The sequence below is a fragment of the Brachionichthys hirsutus genome, chromosome 1 (assembly GCF_040956055.1).
Source record: "Brachionichthys hirsutus isolate HB-005 chromosome 1, CSIRO-AGI_Bhir_v1, whole genome shotgun sequence".
Lineage (NCBI taxonomy): Eukaryota > Metazoa > Chordata > Actinopteri > Lophiiformes > Brachionichthyidae > Brachionichthys > Brachionichthys hirsutus.
Window position 1 is genome coordinate 8,263,575 of NC_090897.1, and position 22,850 is coordinate 8,286,424.

Here is a 22,850-nt window from a genome sequence, read left to right on the forward strand (position 1 = left end):
CTTTACAGAGAGGGAAAGACATGTGAATGGCATGGATATGGACAATGAGACTGCACACAAACACATGCACACACACACACACAAACAAATAGCATAATAGCAAGAACCTATTGAGAAAATGAAACTAAATGCTCACAAATATTGTTCATCAATATTTAAAACCTAACTATCAAATGTGTTTAATGCATAAAATATGCATGCAGTCTTTATATTTGGTCTGCATGAAATTTGTTTTTGATGGCATGTAATACATTATGCTTTGCATGCATATTTATAAAGAGTCTACATTGTTGAACTGATGAGAGGAAGACATAGTTGCACGCACAAAGGTATGCTACTTACACAAAATATCCAGACGCGCACAAACACACACACACACACACATGCAGATAAACAGAGTAGCAGAGAAGCAGAGCAGAGCTCCAGCAGTGCAGGGCAGGTGAGGGGGCTACAAGGCCCTGACCACATAATCATCTCCTAGAGAGTGATCATCAATGCCTCAAACATCACTGCACAAACACACCAACCCTGGCCTCCTGGCACAAGGGATGAGAGGAGGTGTGAAGTTAAGAGTGTTTACATGGAAAAATGGGGGAGAGAGGAAATAAAAGGAGAGAGAAAGAAGGGGGAAGAAAATGAAATTAAAAAGTGAACAGCAGAAACAAAGCAGAGGGAAGAGAGTAGTCTGTGTTTACAAGGGGAAACTGGAAGGAGGACAGAAACCTAAGGTGATAGGAAGTAAGACAACAAAGGCACAGGATTATAGAAGCAAGGGGTGAAGGGCATAAAGGGGGAAACAGAAAAGGAGAGAGCAGTTTTATTGCCAGTCGAGGGAAGAGGACGAAGGGAATTAGCTAGAGAGACAAGTACATGGTTCTTTTATGGGTCTATGCCGGGTTAGGTAGAAGGAAAGGAGAACAATGGGAACGTAGAAGACATGAGCAGATGCTGAACGGGCAAAATGGGGGGGGGGACTGTCTTTCCAAGACAAGAGAAAAAGAAAGTGAGAGACATAATGATGAACAGATTAAAAGCTAAAAAATGGAGCTCCGTTAACAGGAAGTGACCCTGAGAAACATATGAGATAAAGAGAAAAGGGAAAGAAGAGGTCAGAAATAAAAGTAAAGATGGAGAGAAAAATGAAAGAATGGGTGCATCTATTTACTACACATGAATTTACAGCAGCATTGTCCTTCATGGCCGCTGACTATGAGCTGATTAGTTGCCCTCCTCTGTGAAACCCCCCATTTGGGCAGTCGCCACTCAACTGGTTGTGTAGTGTTACCTGGCACGTGGTCAGATGAACTACCACACACACACACACACACACACACACTTATAATAACCTCTGTCTTTGATCTTGGTCGCCCATTGTGTTTACTGTATAGCCGATACCTTTATGTGTCAACATCTCAATCTTTCCGCCTCTGCCGGAGTCCACCTCTTCGTCTCACTGTGTGTGATGTGGCAGGGTGCTGATCTTGGCCCTTATCTTTGCCTGCAGCTCTGCTCACACTGCCTTCTCCACAAGCACCTTATCTGCCATCATTGTCAATCAGAGCAGATTAGGCTTCCTACAGCTGAGTCTGCGCAACCCCCCACCCCCCTTGCCTCTGCCAACCAAGCTCCTAACATGTCCATTATCAACTTTTGTTCCACACATCCCCGAGCCAGTAGCTTTTTATTTTAAACACCATGTTCTGCTGACAACACTATGGGCACAAATGTGCATTTGTTTTCTCCTCATTGCTTGTGGGCATCAGCCTCCAAAACAAGAACAAGGATGAAATTTGATTTGATTATTGCAGGGTGACTAGTGTGGAAAAAAAAGGCAGTAAAAAAGAAGAAGGAACTGACCTTGTTCAGGTAAAACAGTATTCTGTTTTTCAGGTTTGCCTGGGTTGATACAACAACCATCATCATAATAATGACTCCTCAATCATAATTTTAATGGCAAAATTACAAGTAACGATACAGTTTATCAATGTATTGATGAGGGATTCTTTTGTCTCAAAGTGTGTGGGGTGAAGGGTGTTCTTTAATTAAATGTAATTTATTTATGTATTTATGTAATGAAAGTGCTTGTTCCCCACCTAATCATCATCATCATGAGAATGTTTAGCTTGTTTCTGTAACAATTAATGCTTATGATCAAAGTTTTACGCATTTCCTACAAAGAACCTTCAGAAAAGTTGCTACAACTCACGCATGAAGAAACAGTAATTATGAATGGATAGGTTCTGTTGATAAATCTTACAATGCAGATTCCCAAAAATAAAACTCTCTAAAGAAACAAATGTGGTACCCCACCCATGTAAATACTATACCCAACCTGCAACCAACACACAACCAGAGATTGGCAGTACGGAACCACATTGCTGGCATTTCTGGTTCACAAGCCTCTCTGTGAGTACAACCATATTACAGGTTCGAAAAAAATTAAAATAGCACAAATCCCTTCTGGGCAGGCTTAATATTTTTAGACGAGGGCAGTTTTATGTGGGGGCAGGTGTGCTCTGGCTTAATGCTGAAGTAATTGTAGATAATGGAGTTTTAAGGACAGCTGCTGATGCAAGTTTAAGTAGGTTTTTGGTAAAGATTTATAATGAAGGGAGATGGGCGAATGGGTGGAAAAGTTAGAGTTGCATAAGCATGGGGGCGGGGGGGGGGGGTTAGTGGAGAGAGAGGGGTCTGCCTTGACTTATTGAAGCAAAGGTGAGAAGCAGGGAAAAAAGGGAGTGAGGTGACAGTAAAGAAAAAAAGTAGTCTCTATCTTGCTGCAGAAAAAGCCCTGGGATTGAGAGGGTGAAGAGAAATGAACTCACCCGTAGTTTACGGTGAAATAAGAGCCTGTCTGCTCCAGTACTTCTCCAGAAAAGGGGGTTATGGAGGGCACAAGCTGGATGACTAATTGGGGAGTATACGAAATGAGGCTTGACTCAATTCACACCCTTGAATCAACTCTGGCCTGCAGTATGCATCAAATGGGCTCCCTAAGTGGTGCTTTTCCATTGATTATACCCCTTTGATGTTACGCTTCAACTCTTTGTTGGAGAAATTTGACACGTATATATTTATATATATATATATAGGGGGTTGAAATACTGGTCAATACTTAGCAGGGGCAAAGTGAAAAAGTAGGAAAGCAGAGAAAAAGTAATATCACATAAACAGTCACAAAAGTGTTTTGGGAAAAAGAGAGAGCGGACAAGGTTTGTAAAAAAGCGTGCTCGGCGTGCTGTAAACGCAGCGGTGCGTGGCACACTGCCTGGCATGGCACTCACACTTTATGAGGTGTGAAGCGGCCATCTCCCTCGACTCTCGTTTAACGATACAGTTTAAAAGGAAACGCAGGAGCTTCAGTTGCCACCAAGGACTTTACTCCCCCTTCTCCAGGTGTGGATACACAAATGACAATGTACAAAAACATGGAAGGGTTGCTCATGAATACCATCGGCATGAGCTCAGGTGACTTACCTTGTCATTACAAATTAACAGATCTATAAACCGCATCATCAAAAATACTGGTAAGCAATATAAAGATTGAAGAATCAATAATCTAGGTTTGTGAATTAATAGAAGTATAAAATAAAGATGAATTAAATACAAAAATATATCATGATTATTTTTACAGTTAATTGTGATTGTAATATGGTTTATGATTATAGCAGTACTTGTAATTTTTCCATTTTATTTCACTGACAAAAAAATAATTATAATTTTTGCTGGGATCTATATTTTTGTACTTTGGATTTATGCTTGTAAGTTCCCTTGCATTTGAGAGTGCAACACAGTGTATTGACACATTTTACCTTATAAATAAATTTAGATATTCATTTGGATACCAGCCACAAGCATATGAATGTATAAACATGCAGTACATATACATGCTGTACACTTTGTCACAGACCTGAGGTAGAGAGACTTGAATGTGATGGAGGAGCAACAGCAATGAAACCAGAAAGTGCAACTATCAGTGAAGTCGCCTCAGATCTGCTCCAAGTGTCTGGCAGCCGAGAGCAGAAGAGACCTGCGCCCCTACCTGTAACCTCTCAGAAAAGAACATAGTGCAGTAATGCAGTATTGATCTGTAGGTGTGTGTGTGTGTGATAGGGAGACAGCTATGAGAGTGATGCATTAAGCAAGAGGTGAGGTGTTAGCCTTGGTGCTATTTCTGACACCTCGGTGACAGACTGGACAGAAACTTGGTGAGCCTGCGCACCCTCATTTCACCTTCCAGTCCTCCCTATCGATATCTTGTTCTTTCATTTTCTGTCTGCCTCTCGGTCCAATCAATTACATTTATTTGTACATATATAACATTGGTTTTCGCAGCGGAATGAAAGTTTTGATGTCCCCTCCATGAAGTACAAGTGGAACATATTCACTACATACCGGTACTGTAATTACATTTAGAACCAGATAAAAAAAAAAAAAAAAAATGGAGCAATATATACAGCTATTTGTATGTATACATGTACATACAGGAAATAACTGTGAATTTGTTAATTTGCATCTGGATGAATGTAAGCAACAACGAGAGGTTGATGCTATGTTCAGCATCTTCACTTTCAGTTTTCCAGTTTGACATCTGGAAGCTCCTCCTTCATCACCAGTGAGTAAGATGATATTTAAGAAAGACAACCAGATTAAAACCAAAATGTATCAATTTTGAAAGAGCTACCATTTTAACTGAATGGATGAATCGATATATTTAATTTAGAGTTCAGTTTCAAAGTCTAGGTTTGATGCAATATATCAATGAAAAGGCCTCCCTCAATCAAGAACTGTGTCCACTAGTAGGTGGGGATTTTAGAAACATAGGACAAACAAAGTATGAACAGGAAGGATTAATGGTAACAGAGGTCGAGGCAGCTAACGAAGAGACCTGACAGAACAGATCCTTTCAATATACGGATAAAAAGTACTGCAATCTAATTCTACTCCATGATCTACTACTTGAATCTCAAAACCTGAGATTACTTTTCTTTTACGACACACAAACAGTTTTATTGCACAAAGAGCTGCATATATTTCAGCGCCAAATGATAAAACAAACTTCTGCACTGTATCAGCCTAAAGAGACAACTTCTGTGGAGAAACAGAAAGAGCAGTTCACATAATTTCACACAATTCTTCCTCCTGGAAGAATTATATGAAATGTGGCATTCATTTCGAGAAACACAAAAACCACATCCTTACCTCTGGCCCTAGAGAGAGAGAGACTTATGAGGTCTAAAATTCACACTGGTTCTTACTAGAAATGATATACAAGCGTAATCACATGCACATTATACACACAAAGTCATGAGCATACACTACAAATAGAGATCATGAAGACTGACTAATAGCAACAGCAGTCATTCCCTGTGCAATAAAAACAGACAGTCTGAGTAATGGAACCACCCACATACCAAGCACACTTTTTTTTATCATGCACCACCTTCACAAACAAACGCCGCAGGCGCGCACACTCTTTTTGTCCCAGCCCACTCATTGCTCGTTAGCTGCTACATCAGGTTGCTGTTTTTGTGTTGCTACTGTGAAAGTCTGGCTGCGGCTCAGTTCCGCTGAAAACACGACGCCAAAAATACCTCGCTTAACAAACTCCTCTGATTGCAGTCTGACTTTTTCCTTGTCTCCTTCGCTCATTCCTGCCTTTAATCAGCATGTAAACAAGCACAAGGTCATTTACTTTCTTAAGCAAAATGGACGAGATAAGAGGAGGGCGGCGAAGTTAATCCTTTGGACACACTGATGGGGGAGTTTCGGTGGTGATGCGCAGTTGTTAATTATGCTAGAACGCATCTACTCTTTCGCTCTCTTTTTTCCACACACACACACACACAATAGCTAACCAGTTATTTTGCTCTCTTCTCCGTTCTTTTGCTTTGCTTTTGACCCTTTCCCTCCATTCATCTAAATATTAGATGCCCACTCACACACACATATCTATATATATATATATATATTATTTATTTTTTGTCACACAACCCATGTGTGTTTTTGAATCAGCCCACTTGTAATTAATTAGCAGCATTGTTTGTTAGGTTGCATGACCACAGTTTTTGCAACCTGTGTTTTGTTTGAATAAATTAATGGAAAATTGGCAGGAAATCTTTAGTAATATCCAGAAGAAGAAGGAGAAGAAGAAGAATTGCAATTAATGGCGACTAATACCCTTCACGACCCCGGACACGTCTGGCTTTGGCAGGGGTGCTGCAAAAAAAACATGATGATGTTACTCACATCATATAATTAATTCTAAATCCATACAATGAAACTTGTAATGAATACGCATCAATACACCTCTCATACTTTACTAAAACTTTTCCACAAGCTCCTTTCCTTGCGTCACAATGATTCAGAGAACGATTAAGTCATGTGGCATAATGTCAGCGAATGACTCAGCAATGATTAACATGGAGTACATTATGTTCATTTGTGGAACAGAATGGGCTTCACACGTTCCCCTTGTGCCGAGGACATTCAAACTGCAGCACACTTTGACCTCATGCCTCAGGATTTGAAATTCATTGACGACAGATTTAATCACTATACTTTTTATCTGAAACTTTTATTCATGTGCCCCAGAAAGTCAAACGATGTCTCAAAGAAGCAGCTGGCAGCGATCAGGAAAGATCAGGGAAGCTATAGTTCTCAACAATTCATGTGAATTGAGTTCCTTGAGCCAAACTTGCATCAAGATCCAGTTCCAGGAGCGACTGCTGTCTGTGGATCAGGAGCAGCATGTTTGTGTCTCATCCATCCACTGCCAGAATAGAACATCCACCCAGGCTCACGTTCTGTGCTCCTCATCAAAGAAAAGAAAAGAACAATGTGTCGCTTTTTCTCTCCTATTTTCCAGGCAGCCATCACATTGTCTAAAGCAATGAGGAGAGATATTTTTGTCACAACATTTTTACAACTTTATCTTCTTATATTGATCTTAGATTGATTATAAATTTAATGTAATGGTAAATGAATTAACCATGTCCTCAGATTATGTTTATTTAACCCTCATTTTGGATTTTAAAGCAAAAATCCCCCAAAATCTAGCTGCAAATCTTCATGTCTGTTCGCATTTGATTTTTATTGTTCACTCCTTACTGCCAGACAACCTGTTCCTCAGCCAACAGACACTTTAATGTTTAATTGGTTTAGGAAATGTCATCTTCCCCCCGTGCAACTTAACTTAGAGACAGCTATCCAGCCTGAGGAAAAGACTAAAAGCATCATTCTTGGAGGCATGACAGCACTGAGGCCTAATTTCCATCGCTCTGCGCTATTTGTCATTCTTTTCCTCTTCCCCAGTGTGTTAACAATGCTGTTCCCACATTTACCAGTTCTACCTCATTAAAGCAAAAGAAGTGGATAAATTAGCACAGGAGAGCATGCATGGTGGAATCTGCCTCAACCTGTCAGTGAGTGAAAGATAGTGAATGTGTCAACAAGGGGCTGGGGTGCGAAGGAACTGCTCGTCTTTCTGAGCAAGCCTTCCCCACATAATGAAAAGAGAACGCATCCAGTGAGGCTGATGCCCACATGCCCAAAATTATTACATGTTTCAAGAATAATTGGGATGATTATACAGACAATCATTTTCTCTTCAGTTGTATCTCCTTTTGTCAGTCAAAACCGAGGAAGGATCTTTCTTATCACCCCCCCCCCCCCTCCCCCAATAATAAATCAGTGATCCAATAAAAAAAAACTACTCAGTAGAGCACATACAGCTAGCAACTATGCTACATGTTGTTTTTTTAATTGCCATGGGTCATTCATGTTTTACATGAATCTATTAAGCAGTTTTTAGAGCTCAGGATGCCAAAGGAAGCTAAAATCTGCTCCTTGTCACAGCCATGACAAAAACAATCTAAAGGAAAAAACGAGAGAGCTATTCCAGACGACATAACTTAAATAGGGCAAAAAAGAGACATATCTTAAATAAACAGTAGAAATATATAAATAAACCCAAACGAGCCACATCTGCTGGCATGTCTGCAAGGTGAAAAAGGTGCACCTCTCGTGTAACTGGTCACGGCGGTTTGTAACCGAGACACCTCGGCCAGGTGTCGTCAATGACCCTGATCACCACTCCGGGGACGACGCCCTGCCCACAGGGGCCGTCACACCCTCAAACTGAATCCGCTGTAAATACTTATTGCCCCATGAGTAGCGCTTCCACCCAATTTAATTGAAATTGATTGAGTAGTCATTGTGTGATATTGCTATGTAATAAGCAAGGAAAGGCAACTTTACTTGTATAGCACACTTCAACAACAGACATTTAGACATCATAGCAGATGCAAATAAAATAAAATAAAAAACAACTGAAAAGATAGAAGAAGTAGAAGATAAAGTAGAGTTTAACACTTTATAATGAATGTCAAGGCCGTTTTCTGGGACATTGTTCCAGACAGTCGGTGCATAAAATCCAATTGCTGCGTCTGCATAATAGGTTTTCATTCTGGATACACAAAGCAGATGTGATCCAGAATGTGCTGTCCGGATGGTTCATGACATACAAGAAGTTCAGAAATGTATCCTTGCAGGAAGTGATTCAACCCTTTGTAAACCAGTAACAGTATTTTGAAATGCATTTTCTGAGCGCCAGGGAGTCGGTGTATCGACCACAGAACTGGACTGATATGATCCATTTTATTAGTGGAAGTCAGGACTTTTGCAGCAGCTTTCTGAATCAGCTGCAACTACCGGATTTCTTTCTTTCTTTCTTTTTAGGAAGACCTGAAATGATGCTCTTACAATAACCCAGCTGGCTGAAGATAAGTGCGCAACACGGCTGTTAAAACTCAGCTCTGAGTACATGAGTACCACAACCAAATATCTGACTTGATCCGTGGTTTAAAACATTGCAGACTGAAGATCCGTTACTAACTTTTAATCTTTCCTCTTTGGCTCCAAGAACTTCAACCTCAGTTTTGTCTTTGTTCAGATGAAGAAGATTCTAGCACATCCAGTTGTTGTTGTTGTTAAAACTACAACAACAATTCTGCGCTTCAGTCATAACCTTTACTGGAAGACATTAAATGATATGCTTTTAATGTCTTCCAGATTTGTATGCTGAAAAACTGCTTTGTCAATTATTTTAGTCAAGAATGGAAGATTTGATATTGATCTATAATTACTTATTATGAATGAATGAGAAATAATAGACAAACTAATGCTGATGAGAACATCGCCTCCTTGCTGAAAATAATTACTGATTATGGCATTAATTAACCCTCATGATATTACAATCACAAATATTGACAGTTTGTAATCAATGAAAAAATTAGGAAGGCATGATAAGACCACACAAATAGAAATTCCCAGTTAGAACCTGTGTTAGGATAATAATCATAATGATGACAAGTTAACCAAAGTGATAACTGTCCGTATCTTAATGAAAGACATGACTTTTTTGCATCTTTGTCTGTGTGATTCCTTTATGTAAAGTAATTACATTTACCTTAGTATCCCATAATCTGCTCCCATGAAATACATACTGTGCATGTGCACAAAGGAAAAACAGAAATATATATTTTTATTGGATTATCCATTCAATGCCAAATAGTAGAAAACACAATCATTTTCGTCTTTTCTCTTATCCAATTTTCTTTTTCCAGACTGAATGAAATGAATGAATATAAAACGTTTCCTGCTTCCGTTGTGGTTTACTAGAATGAAATGAACTTTTAAAAATATTTGAAAAGTCACAGAACTTATTCTATTTTGTCATAGCAACTTTGTTTATGACACCATCTTACAATAAATTGGGGAGCTTGGATTTCGCCTGAACAATCTGGATACCAGCCTGTTAAACTGTTCTGCAGTACATGTTTAAGATCAAAAGGACAAATGGACCTTGTTTTTGCCATCCTATTGTTGCCAAAATTCTCCTGCCTTACAGCCTTTAAAAAGCTCGATCTTTTCTGCTCATTTGTCCGGAGCCTGTGGCTTGCCATCTTTATGGGCTGGGCAAGGGCTCTCTCACAATCAGCTATGTTTGTAGCCTGTCCACATTCGGCAGTAAAAAAAACCCACAATACCCGCCCGCCTGCCTGCCAGGATTAACATTTCACACTCTCCAAGGTTGAAAATCCCATCAGATGGAACAAAATTAATTTTTCACAATATTCAGGGCCACCAGCTCCATAATAGAAGACAATGCTGAGTGCATCCTTCGATTGTGATCCCATTCACTCTTTAATCGGCAGGACAGCTCTGCACGGTGCAACAGCGTAGTAAATGCTTTCATCCCAGGGGATTAGAAAAACAATGGGCCTTTTTAATTTATTTTCTAAAGCAGGCAGCTAAAAGAAAATGATATAGACGTAATTGATGATGAGGAGAGCAGGGGGAGCGTTTGCAGAGGTCTCGCGTCCAGTAACCAGGTCTCTTTTTTTTTCTTTGTAATGGCTACCGCTCAGAGGCAAGGGAGGTTGACAAATCTGGCACAGAGGACAAATTGATCTGCAACAGAATGCAATTCGTCCCTTGAAAGAATGGGTAAGGCCACGTGCGGCCTGAGTAATTAGTTTAAACTACAATATGTTTGTCTCATGTAGACCTGCTGTGGAGGGACACAATATGTCCTCATGATATACCATGCTGCACCGACACTTACTCTCTCCTTAAATACATTATGCAAACCCCTTACCACTGTATGAATATATATATATACAGTATATATATATTAGTAGCATGGGAACAAGGAAGGTCAGGTGCATAAGTGCAAATGCCAGTGTCAGTGTGAGGTCTTTGTTTAATGTTATTTATTTTTATTTTATTTTATTTTATTTATTTATTTATTTATTTATTTGCGTTTATGAGCGCAGCAGTAAGGAGAAAAAGGAAAAGTGTTTAGAAACTTTTCATGCACAAATAAAGAAAAAGAAATATGGAAAAAACAAAATGTTTTGCTACCAACTTTAGTTGAAGCGGAAATGCTAAAGCTTATGCTTTCACAATTGGAGACACAATGATATTTTTTTGTGTCCTCTTCCTGTTGTGCTCTGCTTCGTCATTAATGCAGGGGTCAGATTGCTTAGAAACTCACTTAGAAACCAAGAAATGGGGATGCCTCCACAGAAACACAAATGACAGGTTGCAAATGATGGGGCAGGAGACGACGTTGAGCAAGGGTATAGGAAGGAGAGGCAAGTCCAAATGAATTAGAGACAAAGTGCAAATTGACATGAGAGGAGAAAGTGAGGGGGACGAAGGTTGAGTGCACAAGTCATTTGGAGGTTTGATTGGCCTCAATGCATGTTGGAGGGAGATTTGGAAAACAGTTGAAATGTAAGGTGATGACAGTGTGCTATCGGTGTTCTATAGTTTGCCAATGGTCTGTGTAAATGTCCCAGAAACTATGCAGATCCTAGTAGAAATTATTCACGGACACGACCCAACATAGAGTTCCACGTAGAGTTCCAAGCCACCCCACATCGTGAAATAAGCTGAATGTGGATGTGAACACATCTCCACAAACTCACGGAGGGCGAGACACTGAATCTCTGATTTACTGTACAAGCTGTAGCAGCAGGATCAGATGTGCAGGACATGGAGAGCTCATTATGCTCCTTACATACAATTAATCAAACAATGTAAGCAAAGCTTGTCTCCGCCACAACAGGCAGAGCTCGATTCCCTGGTGGCAATTACAATGTGGTGTCACACAGTGCAAGTCTTAATGGATAAAGGAATATGAATGATGTCACGATCATAATATTCACAGCCAATATGGAAATGATGAAAGAACCTCCGCTTCCTTCTGAGATCACACACACAAATATTTCCCCATCATCTTTTTCTCACTGTTAAACCTATAGCCGCCTCCTCTGTGAAAAACACAGCATGCTAACGTGAAACTATCAACGTCATGCAGGAACAGTAAGACAAAGAAGCGTTGTAAGAATGTAAGTATTACATGAAGGCCTAGGACTGCTACAACTAAAGCATTCAGACTTAGCTGTTGTGGCTACATATGGGCATAAAATGATCTTTGTTCATGCTACAAAATAAATCTTTCACTTAAAAAAGAGATTTCTTGCTTGAAAAACCAAAGTCATTAAAGCTTAATCAGTGGTGCCAATGAAAATACAAATGCAGTCTATCTTACCATTAAGTGATTGCAATTCACTATTCACTGTTGCCCTGCGATGGACTGGCGGCTTGTCCAGGGTGTACCCCGCATCTCGCCCATTGACTGCTGGGATTGGCTCCAGCTTGGCCCGCAACCCGATGACGGAATAAGCGGTTGGAAAATGAATGAAAAAAAATGGAAAATGAACAATTCACTATTCATGCATGAAGTCACGCGAGGAATCATATTTTTTAGCCTTAAATTACTACGAGCAAAGGCAAAATAACTGTTGCATAATGTCTAATAGCCAATAATCTGGACATGCCACACTAACTCAAATTGTATCCATAAAAACATAAATATAAAATAATATTGGGAAAAAAACTATTTTAATGATACCTAAGATACTGTCAGTCGTTACATTGCGGTGTTATCTCTGTCTCTCTAATAACTAGACTTCAGCAGAATCTAAAACAGGAAACAGACAACAACTCTGGAAATATGGGACACGAATGAAGAGGCTCTTACCACATCTGCACTCCTCCCAGTAGAAAACGGCTTTCCTCCTGACAGATGTCAGATGGTTATGAGACACACTATATGCTCACAATGCTCTGGTTTGTTTCTCCTGCAGACCAAAGCTGAACAGTCGACTAGTCAACAGCTCCTCAAACAGACTTGTTTCCCCATCCTCTTGATGTTTTCCAGCTGGTATATTTTCAGCTATCGGCTGCATATTCCAGCTCTCTTTTTAGACTCGTTGGCAAAATACAAGAAAGAACGTGGGAGTCAAAAAGATGAAGTCCTGCCATCACTGCAAACCATAGCTTTGTAGGACAGCACAACTGACTTTGAGGCTTATGTGAGTATGCCGTAAGGACTTCATCCTGGTAATGCTGGTTGAAGGCAGAGTTTGATGGACCATCCACGGACCCTTGGTGGACCATTGAAGCTAACTCGCTAATTTCCATTTAACATTATACAATACAATATTATTGTTGCTATTGCAAATGTGACTTTCTTTCACCAAATTCAAATTGCACTCTTTTTTTGGTTCCCTCAAATTATGTCGCTAAATGTGTATTATGTTCCCTGACAGACACACAACTGCAATCAGACTGTCTGTATGACAGAGCATCATCAGGCCTCGGCAATAACAATGAGGCTTGTCCAGAAGTGTCACCTCTCTTTGTCTTTGTCTGTGTCTGGCACCTTCACACTTAACTTGCCTCCTCTCTTTTGCTGTCTCTCTCTCTCTGTGTCTCATACATGCATCAACACACTCAAACACACACACACACGCACAGATGCACACACAGAAGGAGATGGAGAGAGAGATAAAACAGAACATTTTTATTGGCTCTCTGTAAGCAAGCTGTGCTCAGCTTGAGATTGCAGGACTGACCCCTTGCTGTGAGCTGTACAGGGGAAACGTTTACCCAAACCCCACAGTACATGCTATTAACCTCTTTCGATATAGGAGACAAACAAGAATCCCCCCCCCCTCCAAGAGGGCAATAAAGACAGGAACACCTATCCAGGACCATCATGACAATCATCTCATTATGAAGCTGCGGGAGGCAGTAACAAGCCAGGGACCCCAGTCTCTCTCGCTGCAGCGTAGCAATGTGCCTAACATTCACCAAAGTGCCTATGAAAGGCAGTGAAGTGCAAACAACTGATTAACCCAACGGTGATGAACAATATAACCCAGCCCAACAATCAACCACCTCTGCCCCCCCACACACCCCTCATCAATCCAATCTTTACTTTCTTCCTGCTTCCTGTCTCGTCCCTCCTGTCTCCTCCTTTATACCCCTCTCCCTCCCCAGAGATTCAGATGGATTTCCTGAGGCTCTGATTAAAGTCTCTACCTGAGAGGGTGCCTTGGTGTGAATGGAAAGTGAAGGGGGGGGTGGCGAGGGTAGCGAGAGACCCAAGCAGCTTCTCCTTCTTTGGGTCCTGCGGGCGTAATTCAATCGCACCTCAATAATTCCCCTGATGTGAGAGTGGAATCCCCCCCCCCCCTCACATTGAGCACAGATAGACACCACGAGCGCATGCTCATCCCAGACTGAAGGTCTCCTCCTGGCTGGGCTTAAGAGCACACTACTGGATACGTTTTGGTATTTGAAGAGGACATTATAGTAATTGAAAAAGTTACCAGCGCACCAAAGGCTAGACAATTGAAGGCGGGTGGGTAACGGGTGAGGGTGGTGAAAAAAAAAAAAAACAGGGGAGAGAACTAAACAAAAACACCAGATGGTGATGTACGCGGTAAAAATGATTGTTTATACTTACTGTTTGATTATATGTGATAATGAGTGTGGCATTCCTCAAGGCAATTACTGTCTGTGGCAGCCATATTGAGAGAGGACAAGGGAAGGACGGTGCAGGCTGTTATGAAGGAACGCTTATCAAATATTTCCACCGGGGTGATTAGTGCAATAAGACGCTGCAAGGTGAGATAGACCACTCATGCTCTTTTAGTATGGCTGTGTGTGTGTGTGTGTGTGTGTGTGTGAGAGTGGGTGATCATGAGTAAGAACAAGAGGCTGAGAGGCAGTCTGAGAAAGTGAGAGTGACTTGCTCCATCTGTTTCCACCTCACTGTGCATCTGACGATGTGTCTCAATGTACACTGTGTCCTAATGTGCCTTACTGTGTGCAATATAATCCCTATGTTCACGTTCCTGGGCAAGACCGGCTGCCCCAGGGGCTTTCGTCTGTGACGGAGGGCAGATCGGGGGCACTTACCCCTGGCAGAGTCTTCTGTTCATGGAGGGCGCTCTGGGCTTTCAGTGCTGACTCTCTGGCACAGTATGTTAGAAAGGCACATCCTACAGTATCAGGGAGACAGGAGAGACTCTATTAATCCACCAATGGTTTCACAACTCCACGACACTTTCTGCAATAAAAAAGAAAAAAAAAAGGTTTAATTAAACATTTATGGTAGTTTGGGCTTTTAGAGTGATAAAAACAGAAGACCTAAAAAACAATCCAAGAAATATCAGTGCATGTAGATGTATGTTATTATAATAATCTAGAGGCATAGTTTGTTTCTAACTATCAAACCCCATATCTAAATATTAAAATACTGACTGTAAATGGCAAGAGCAAAAGAAACACTTCAGATTTCTTCATCATTTTATTGTAAGCCAACATAAAACAAAACAAGCCCATACATTTGTGATATAAAAATACAATAGAAATGTGGCTTTATGAATGTGGCCAGCTCCCTGCCAGAGAACACAACAATTTGGTTGAAAATTCAAATTTGATACTTTCTTTTTTGTTCAGTATATGGAACCCTTTAATTAAACACTGAATTCATGCACATATTTTCTGTCAATGAAAATGAAAGTTTTGCCACATTTTGTCATATTTATTAAACTTCACCTTATTCCTGACAGAAATTCCTGACAGTCATTTTCTTTTCATCCGTTGAAAAAAACTGTCATACTGCTTTCTAGTGAATTAACATTTAATAGCTATTAAGGAGGAAAATAGGAAACAGCATTCATATTTGATTAGCAACAAATCATCAAAACCCTTCTGATCATTCTGATGAGCTGAAACTTTACCTTCACTTCTCTGCAGACTTTTTGTGAGTTAGGAAAAATTACCCAAATTACACATAAATAAATGTGTAAAACAAAAAAAACTGTGACAGATTTTTGTAAAGGGTGAATGCTTGCTCTGCTACACGCTTGGCAGAGATGACAGTGGGTGACCCCGTTCAGAGGAGGTTTTGCACTGTGCAGCATAATTTCCCATTACTACATGTCACACGCTGCCATGGGTTCCCTCGGGAGAAAGGAAACACACACACAAGCTCACACCCACAGATGATACTCGGCATGCAGCACATAGCACCTATCACCCCGGAAAACTCAGCAACACACCCTGGCGCCCGGCCAAGTAACCTCCCTTTCGTGACAACCTTCACCCACCTCCACAACTAGGCAGTTACTCAAGAGGAAAAATCATTTCAACAACAGCATGCGTCCCAGAAAAGTTTAAGAGGCAAGGGAAAGACGCTTCATCCTTCATGACGTTACAAAACTGTGAGGTGCGGGCTGAGGCGTCCCACATGCTCGTGTGTGTGTGTGTGTGTGTGTGTGTGTGTGTGTGTGTGTGCACCCTCTGGTCCTTGAATAAATTGAAGCAAACATTTTTAGATTTTAGCATTTTAGACCATTTAACATGTCTTTTTTTGTAAGTACTGTTTTAACTTCTTTTTTCTTGTATATTTTCATCTTAATGAATTATCTCAATTAGCTCTCAAAGTACTGCTCTTTAAATACTTTTACTTGTATTCCTTGTATTTACTATCACATATTTACATTATTACACAGGGATGACACTATGATTAAATCTGGACAGGATTCTAAAAACAAATCATCAACCAAGTACATAGAAATTCTGAATGCAGAGCCTTTACTAAGTTCTATGCAGGGCGACTGTCTTTCTTGTCAGGCACCAACGTGATTGGTCCCCCTGTGCAGGCTGGTAGTTTGTTTTCTCAGAAGGCCCTCTGGCCAATCATCAAACAAAACAATCAATAAATAAACGTTTCTGGAGTTTCCTCTTGATTTGTAGTAGTTTATCTGCCGTATTTAATTTGTTCCCAGGCATTTCCTGTACTTGGTGTATTTGTTTTGTTTGTTTGTATTCGTGAGATCATGTAAGTGTTTGAATAAGTGCATTAGGTATTTTTATTTTATTTTCTTCAGAGGTAAGTATTTAAAAGCTGCTCTTGCTAGATTTATTTTGGACTTGTTTGGTACAACAACCTTGCACTGTCATCCCCCACATTTGGAAACGTAGTATTTTTGATGAATAATGAATAACCTTTACTTTCACTTCCACTTTGGATCCAGCAAATTATTTGCTTGTCATATTACTGTCCATTTCACTGTCATTTCTAAGTAGATGGAGTGACCTTGAAATGTTAATGAGAGTATTCATACTAGTAAAATGATAAAATAGTTTGAATCCACCACTTTTTCCAGGAGTGCGCTCAAAACATGTAATCTTCTGCCACTGCAGATTTGTCTAGTTTGACAAAAACATCATTTGAGGACTTGTCCATGTGAGCTTTTTGTTCAGCGCAGCCTTTAATATTCAGGTCAGCTGTGTGACAGCCTCGGCTTCCTCACCGCAGGAGGAAAGCCAGCGGGACTTTACCAAAGCTTCATATCCAACAGTGCCAACTCGGGGGGACATCTTAAACCCGGAGGAGCCAGTGATTGAGAAAGCCAGTTGTGGAACAGATGAGGATTCTGTTTGGAAAACATCAAAAGAGGCACAGTGAGGGGAGGTAACATGCATCCAGCAGCTGCTGGCAGGTTAGGGCTGTCATCGCAAAATTCTGAATTGACTAATTGGTATGGGATTACGTAATTTAGGAAACTGAAGCAAGACTTTTGGGTCTTGTGTTGTTAGTCTTCAACTGCAATGTACAGATTCTTTGTAGTAGAAAAGATTAAATGTTGCGTATCACCATTTGGTCCTTTGTTACACATTGCTGCGTTTTAAAGATGTACAGTGTTAATTTTAAGGGAAAACAAAATATCATAAATTTTAAATCCAATTCGGTAAATTAAAATTTGAATGAAATAATTATTAACCAAAGACTGGAGCAAATGTGTTTTTGCATTAAATGGAAGAAGACGAGCAGGTTAACATGGGCAAAAAAAAAACAATGTAGGGTCTGGTGGCTTCCTCTGATGAGCAGGTTAAGTGAGGTGAAAATAATACGTTGTTAATCAAAGACAATTTACCACACTGTAAATTCAGAGAGACAAAAGTTCAACGAATTATATTTAAAGCAAATGAGACACTCTTTCAAAAAGAGAGCATGATATTTGCTATTCTCATTGCTGGTAATTACATAAAGAACCTCCCCCTCTAATGCTTCTTTCAGTGTGTATAAAATGGAAATTACATTTGTCCTCAAAACCACATGCATCCTAGCGGTAAAAGTAAATTGTTTTTATTTTGAGAATTACATACCTGTAATTGAAATAACTCCCAAATAAATTTGTATAAAACTTCATTTCATCAGCGCCAAATTCATGAATCAAGAGTAATTTTGTTCTCCTTCAATCTCATAATTTATTTGATGGAAGAATGCTCAATAAAATGGAGAGAAAAAAATGCAAATGAATGTCCAAAAAATACAATACAATACACAAATAAAAGAAGTAACACGTACATACAAATCCTCTCATGAGCACTGATGCAAAAGCACAGCGGGTGAGAATCTTTACACGGTCACACCGCTATGGCCTGTTTTTTCAGTCATTCTGTCCATGTGCATTCAGCTTGGAGCCGTTCAGAGCAGTTTGCTGCCTGGTTCACACTTACAGTCCATGCAGTAATTAAAGATAAAAAAAAAACAACAACAAACTGATGCTATACAAATATAAAAATCACAGTTTTAATGATTTACTAGTACATTCTATGAGTCATTTACACTTAAATATTAGTGCCCTGCTGGTGTTTACTTTTGACACTTTAATCCCTAAGAGGGTGTTTATGTCAATTTGCCCGGCTATTTATAGCCAATTACCCTGCATGGACCCGCTGAGTAGAGCAGAATGGATGGTGATATTTAACAACTCTTTGTATCTCTTCCTCCTTGCTGTGTGCTGCGGCTCAGAGTTCCTCCTCTCAGCATCAGGGACGGATTGACAGATAGCGCTACTCAGGCTAAAGATTTGCCCCCCGCTAACATTCAGCATGTCTGAACAATGCATGCATTCTGGCACTGACACTAAGTATTATGATAATGTAGTGCTCAGCAAAATGATGGATGTTAAACAGCACGACCTGGCTGCACCAAACACTGATGAGCATTATGCCCGCCAATAGTGTCGAGTCATCCCACGCGGTGTGAAGGGCTCCCTGAAGACACAGAAACTATTAAAACGATGTCCAACAACTACGAGGCAGAAGACGATCATTTGTTAAAAGGCACAAATGAGAAAGCAACCTTTGAATTGACATCGGCATGAAGCTACTGGAGTGTACATGAAAACATAGAATATGCAATCACCCGTACCTTTTGGGAAAAAAGGTCCCTGGAGGTGTCCCAATCATCTACAGTTAGGTTTCTCACAACACAACACTGTTAACACGCATGACATATTTGCCCTTCCCTTACAGCCATAAATAGCGACAGGACTCAGCCTGTGAAAAAAGGTGATACTGCAAATAAACAGCTTGGTATGATTTACCAAGTGCCATCTTAAATATAAAAAATATATACAAAAATCTCAAATGAAATCTAAACTCAAATAGGGAAATCAAAGTAGTAATCAAACTCAATTTAGGGCACTTCACAAACGCTCCGTGAACTTTATATTTTAGGGACCATGGAGCCGAGCTGATTGCATCCTCCTCGACTCTTCTGTTGCTCTGCTGTGAAAAATGTTTGCGTTGATGTTAATGACAAAAAGTGTGGATTTATTCAGGCAGTGGCATCCCATTACAATCAAATTATGGACTGGAATGAGATGCGTGAAGTTGTGCACATTTCAAAAGTCAGCTGAGGGACGATTACTGGGTAGCTGCCATGCGACTTTAACTGTAAACTGAAAAAGTCTGTCAAGGTTAAATGTCTACAGCTCACCTCAAAGCCTTGGGATGATGTGGCAGTATAAGACTATGAAACTAATCTCAATCTAATGCTGGTCAGCAGGGTTTTTTTTTTCATCCAGTGTTTATTTTGGACAAATATAATGAATTACTGTGTTTAATGGATTGCACCATTAAACTGAACCTCACCTTTTAGAGATGCTCTTTAACCCAGACTGGCTCTTTTGTTGTTGTTGTTGTCATCAATAAACCAACTGAACATAGCACAGTAATATTGTGGGCCTTTGAGTTGATTTGGCAGTAGACTCATAGCATTAACATCATGCAATAGCATTTTGGGTATCTATTGTTTTTTGCATCACAATGAATGTGTCTTTTTTCCACTATGCTTTTAGTGGAGGCCACTTCCTGATGGGTGGTTCGGGAATGACTGCCTGCTGCAGTAACTGTGAGAATAGCAGTAAGACCAAAACAATGAGCTTAAAGATACTAAAATGGTGTGTCAAGCTGACGGCAGAGGCCAAATTAGATGATAAAACACATAGTTCACTCTTATAAATGACTGTATTTGCAAAAGGTTGTTCATTTAATTAACATGTTATTTAATATTTTGGATATTTGAGTAAACCTGGACAACCTGCTAACCCTGAACAACAACTTGAGCTCTGGAAAAAAGCCAGTGACATGCCCTTGAGCTGTGATTGCTTGTTAAATACATTTTTAATTTAAGTCAAGTAAAGTATCAGTGTCGATCGCAGGTCATTATTGACAGCAGAAAACAGTATAAAGAATTCCCATCTTGTATTTTGAAGGACTTTCACCGTCAAATAATTGATTTTACCTTCAATACCCTGACAAAAGCTTTTGTCTGTTTCAGAATTGGCTTTAACCAGGTCTCCTTGAGTGACACAGTTGATGTTACATTGCAGCTACCTCTGTTTTGTTAATGACACACATCTCATTTTGTTAGCTCGCATACCAGCTTCCTTCGTTCCACAGCTACTGTATATTGACGCAGCAGGAGGCAAGAACATGGTTAAAGGTGAGTGGCCAATAAGAAAAACTCATCCATGTAATGCCTTTGTGAAATCTCATTAAAAGTGCATTCTAGTCCTCCCAAAGTGACTTTGAATGTCATGTGGGATGAAGTGGGCATAATGCATAAATCAGAGTGGCCTTGGTGGGGAATGATTTCAACGTGCATGCAGTCTGGCTTTGGAAGGATAATCCTTTCGGATGCAACTATCCTCCAGCGTGTTGACATTCAGCAATGGTTTAGGAAAGGGCGTAAGCAACAACAAAATAATCAGAAATATTGTTTTAATCGATCGTTGCACTCCAACAGGAGCACAGGACAGAAAGGGAGTGGGCTGTGCACCATTGACTGAAGCCTGGAGGAACAGGTGGTGCGTGGAAACCTTCAGGGAGGCTCACACTCACGCTCACACAAAAGCACAGGTCAAGTGCTCTTGTGGGAGCATGAACTGCGGCCATTGACTTTTGTATCATTGCTTGTTTTGGCAATGAAAAGATATTCCTGGAAGTGAAATCTGCAAATCCAATGTCACGCATGTAAGCATGTGTGTAAGTTTGCAACATTGAATATAATGATATCATAATTCAAAACTAATAACAAATATCTAGAATATAGTAATAATCAGAATTGCAGTAGAATCGTGGTGATAATATTAGAGTGTTGTCATTTAGCTGATAAAAAAAACTGAAAGCTTAAAAAACTCTGCTCATGATGATAGAGACAGTAAACACTCCTCAGTTAACAGGTTAAAACCATTATTAATAATAATAATAATAATAATAATAATAATAATACAAACAGATAAAATTAGAATGAGTCCAGATGTCCAGTCGAAAGTAAAAAATAACATATTTAAGTATTAGCCTTTGTAATTTCAAAATATAGTCGATAATATTCTTACTTATATTTTAAACATCTATTTTAACAGTGATCCATCCCATATTTCCCGTACTTTAACTACCTAATTGCTACGTGAATACTGATCCGGCTCTCTTTGGACAATGTAGCGCGGAGGGGGGGGTGCACGCTGGATTCCAGCCTCTACTATTATCCTGTCTCATGCTTCCTGGCTGCAACCCGCCCACGGAGCAGCGCCACAGTACAGCTGCCATGTAAATAGTAGTGTAATATTCTGCAAAGTAGGCAGAATATTAGCCTATACTGAGAGGTGAAATAAGCAAGCCAGCAAATCACTGATGCTGACTGTCTGATAAATGAGTGTGTGTTCTACTTCCACGCGTTTCTCTCTAATAACACGCACGTCGCCATGGAGAACACAACCCCCCCCCCCCCCCCCCCCCCCCCAGACGGGACGTTCAGCACGACAGTCGATGTAAACACACAAAGGCGCGTTCAGCTGTAGTATTCACGTGGCCGCGGTAGCGATTAACCCTGCGCTGCGCTGGCAGCCGCTCGCGTCCACGTGTTTGCGCTCCCACGCCTCATACACTGTAGTTGTGGAGTGCCTGTGTGCGTCCGTGCGTGTGCGTGAGTGAATACTCTACGGGGCTCCCACTCTGTCCCAGACATCTGCGAAATTAACACACTTTTCATGTTCTTTGCCCCCCAAAACTGGGACACTTCTTGATCCCCCCCCCCCCAACCTTTTAATTTTCCAACAGACCACAAAGTAAAGATTCCAAAATAACCAACCTTTATGCATTCCCGTAAACCTGTCTTTCAATACAGTGAGTTCGTATATCTTTCCGAATTCCTCAAACAGCGGCTTCAGGTCCTTTTCCTCCAGGTTCCTGGGAATCTGCCCGATGAACAGCTTGATGGCGTCGTGGTCCTTCATCGGGATGGTGTTCTGGCCGATGCTGAGCCCGTTCATCCTGCCGGCGCTGTTCGTGGTGCTGAATCCATTCTCGAGCTGCACTCCGTTCGCAGTGACTGTAGCCATCTTTCCTCAATGGGCCGGCGCGCTCTCTCTCTCTCTCTCTCTCTCTCTCTCTCTCTCTCTCTCTCTCTCTCTCTCTCTCTCTCGCTCTGTCTCTCCGTATTCGAGTCAACTGCACTGTGGGTACACTCCCCTTCTTTTTATCTTCCTCTATCCCAACTCCTCCTCTTTATCCTCTCCTTTTTTCTTCACAGTCTAAACCTCCCTCTTCAGAATCATTCGTAT

General features: G+C 40.5%; 1 protein-coding gene across 1 annotated transcript in view; it reads right to left on the reverse strand.

The window, feature by feature from the left end:
- The window catches only part of celf6 (CUGBP Elav-like family member 6), a 104,428-nt gene extending 81,800 nt beyond the window's left edge, over positions 1-22,628 (reverse strand). Inside the window, exons 1-2 of the mRNA XM_068752562.1 lie at positions 22,379-22,628; positions 14,842-14,924 (exon numbers count right to left, since the gene is read on the reverse strand). Of these exons, the coding sequence (XP_068608663.1) occupies positions 14,842-14,924; positions 22,379-22,628 (333 nt within the window). The remainder of the gene's footprint in view (positions 1-14,841; positions 14,925-22,378) is intronic.
- Between the last annotated feature and the right edge of the window lie 222 nt (positions 22,629-22,850).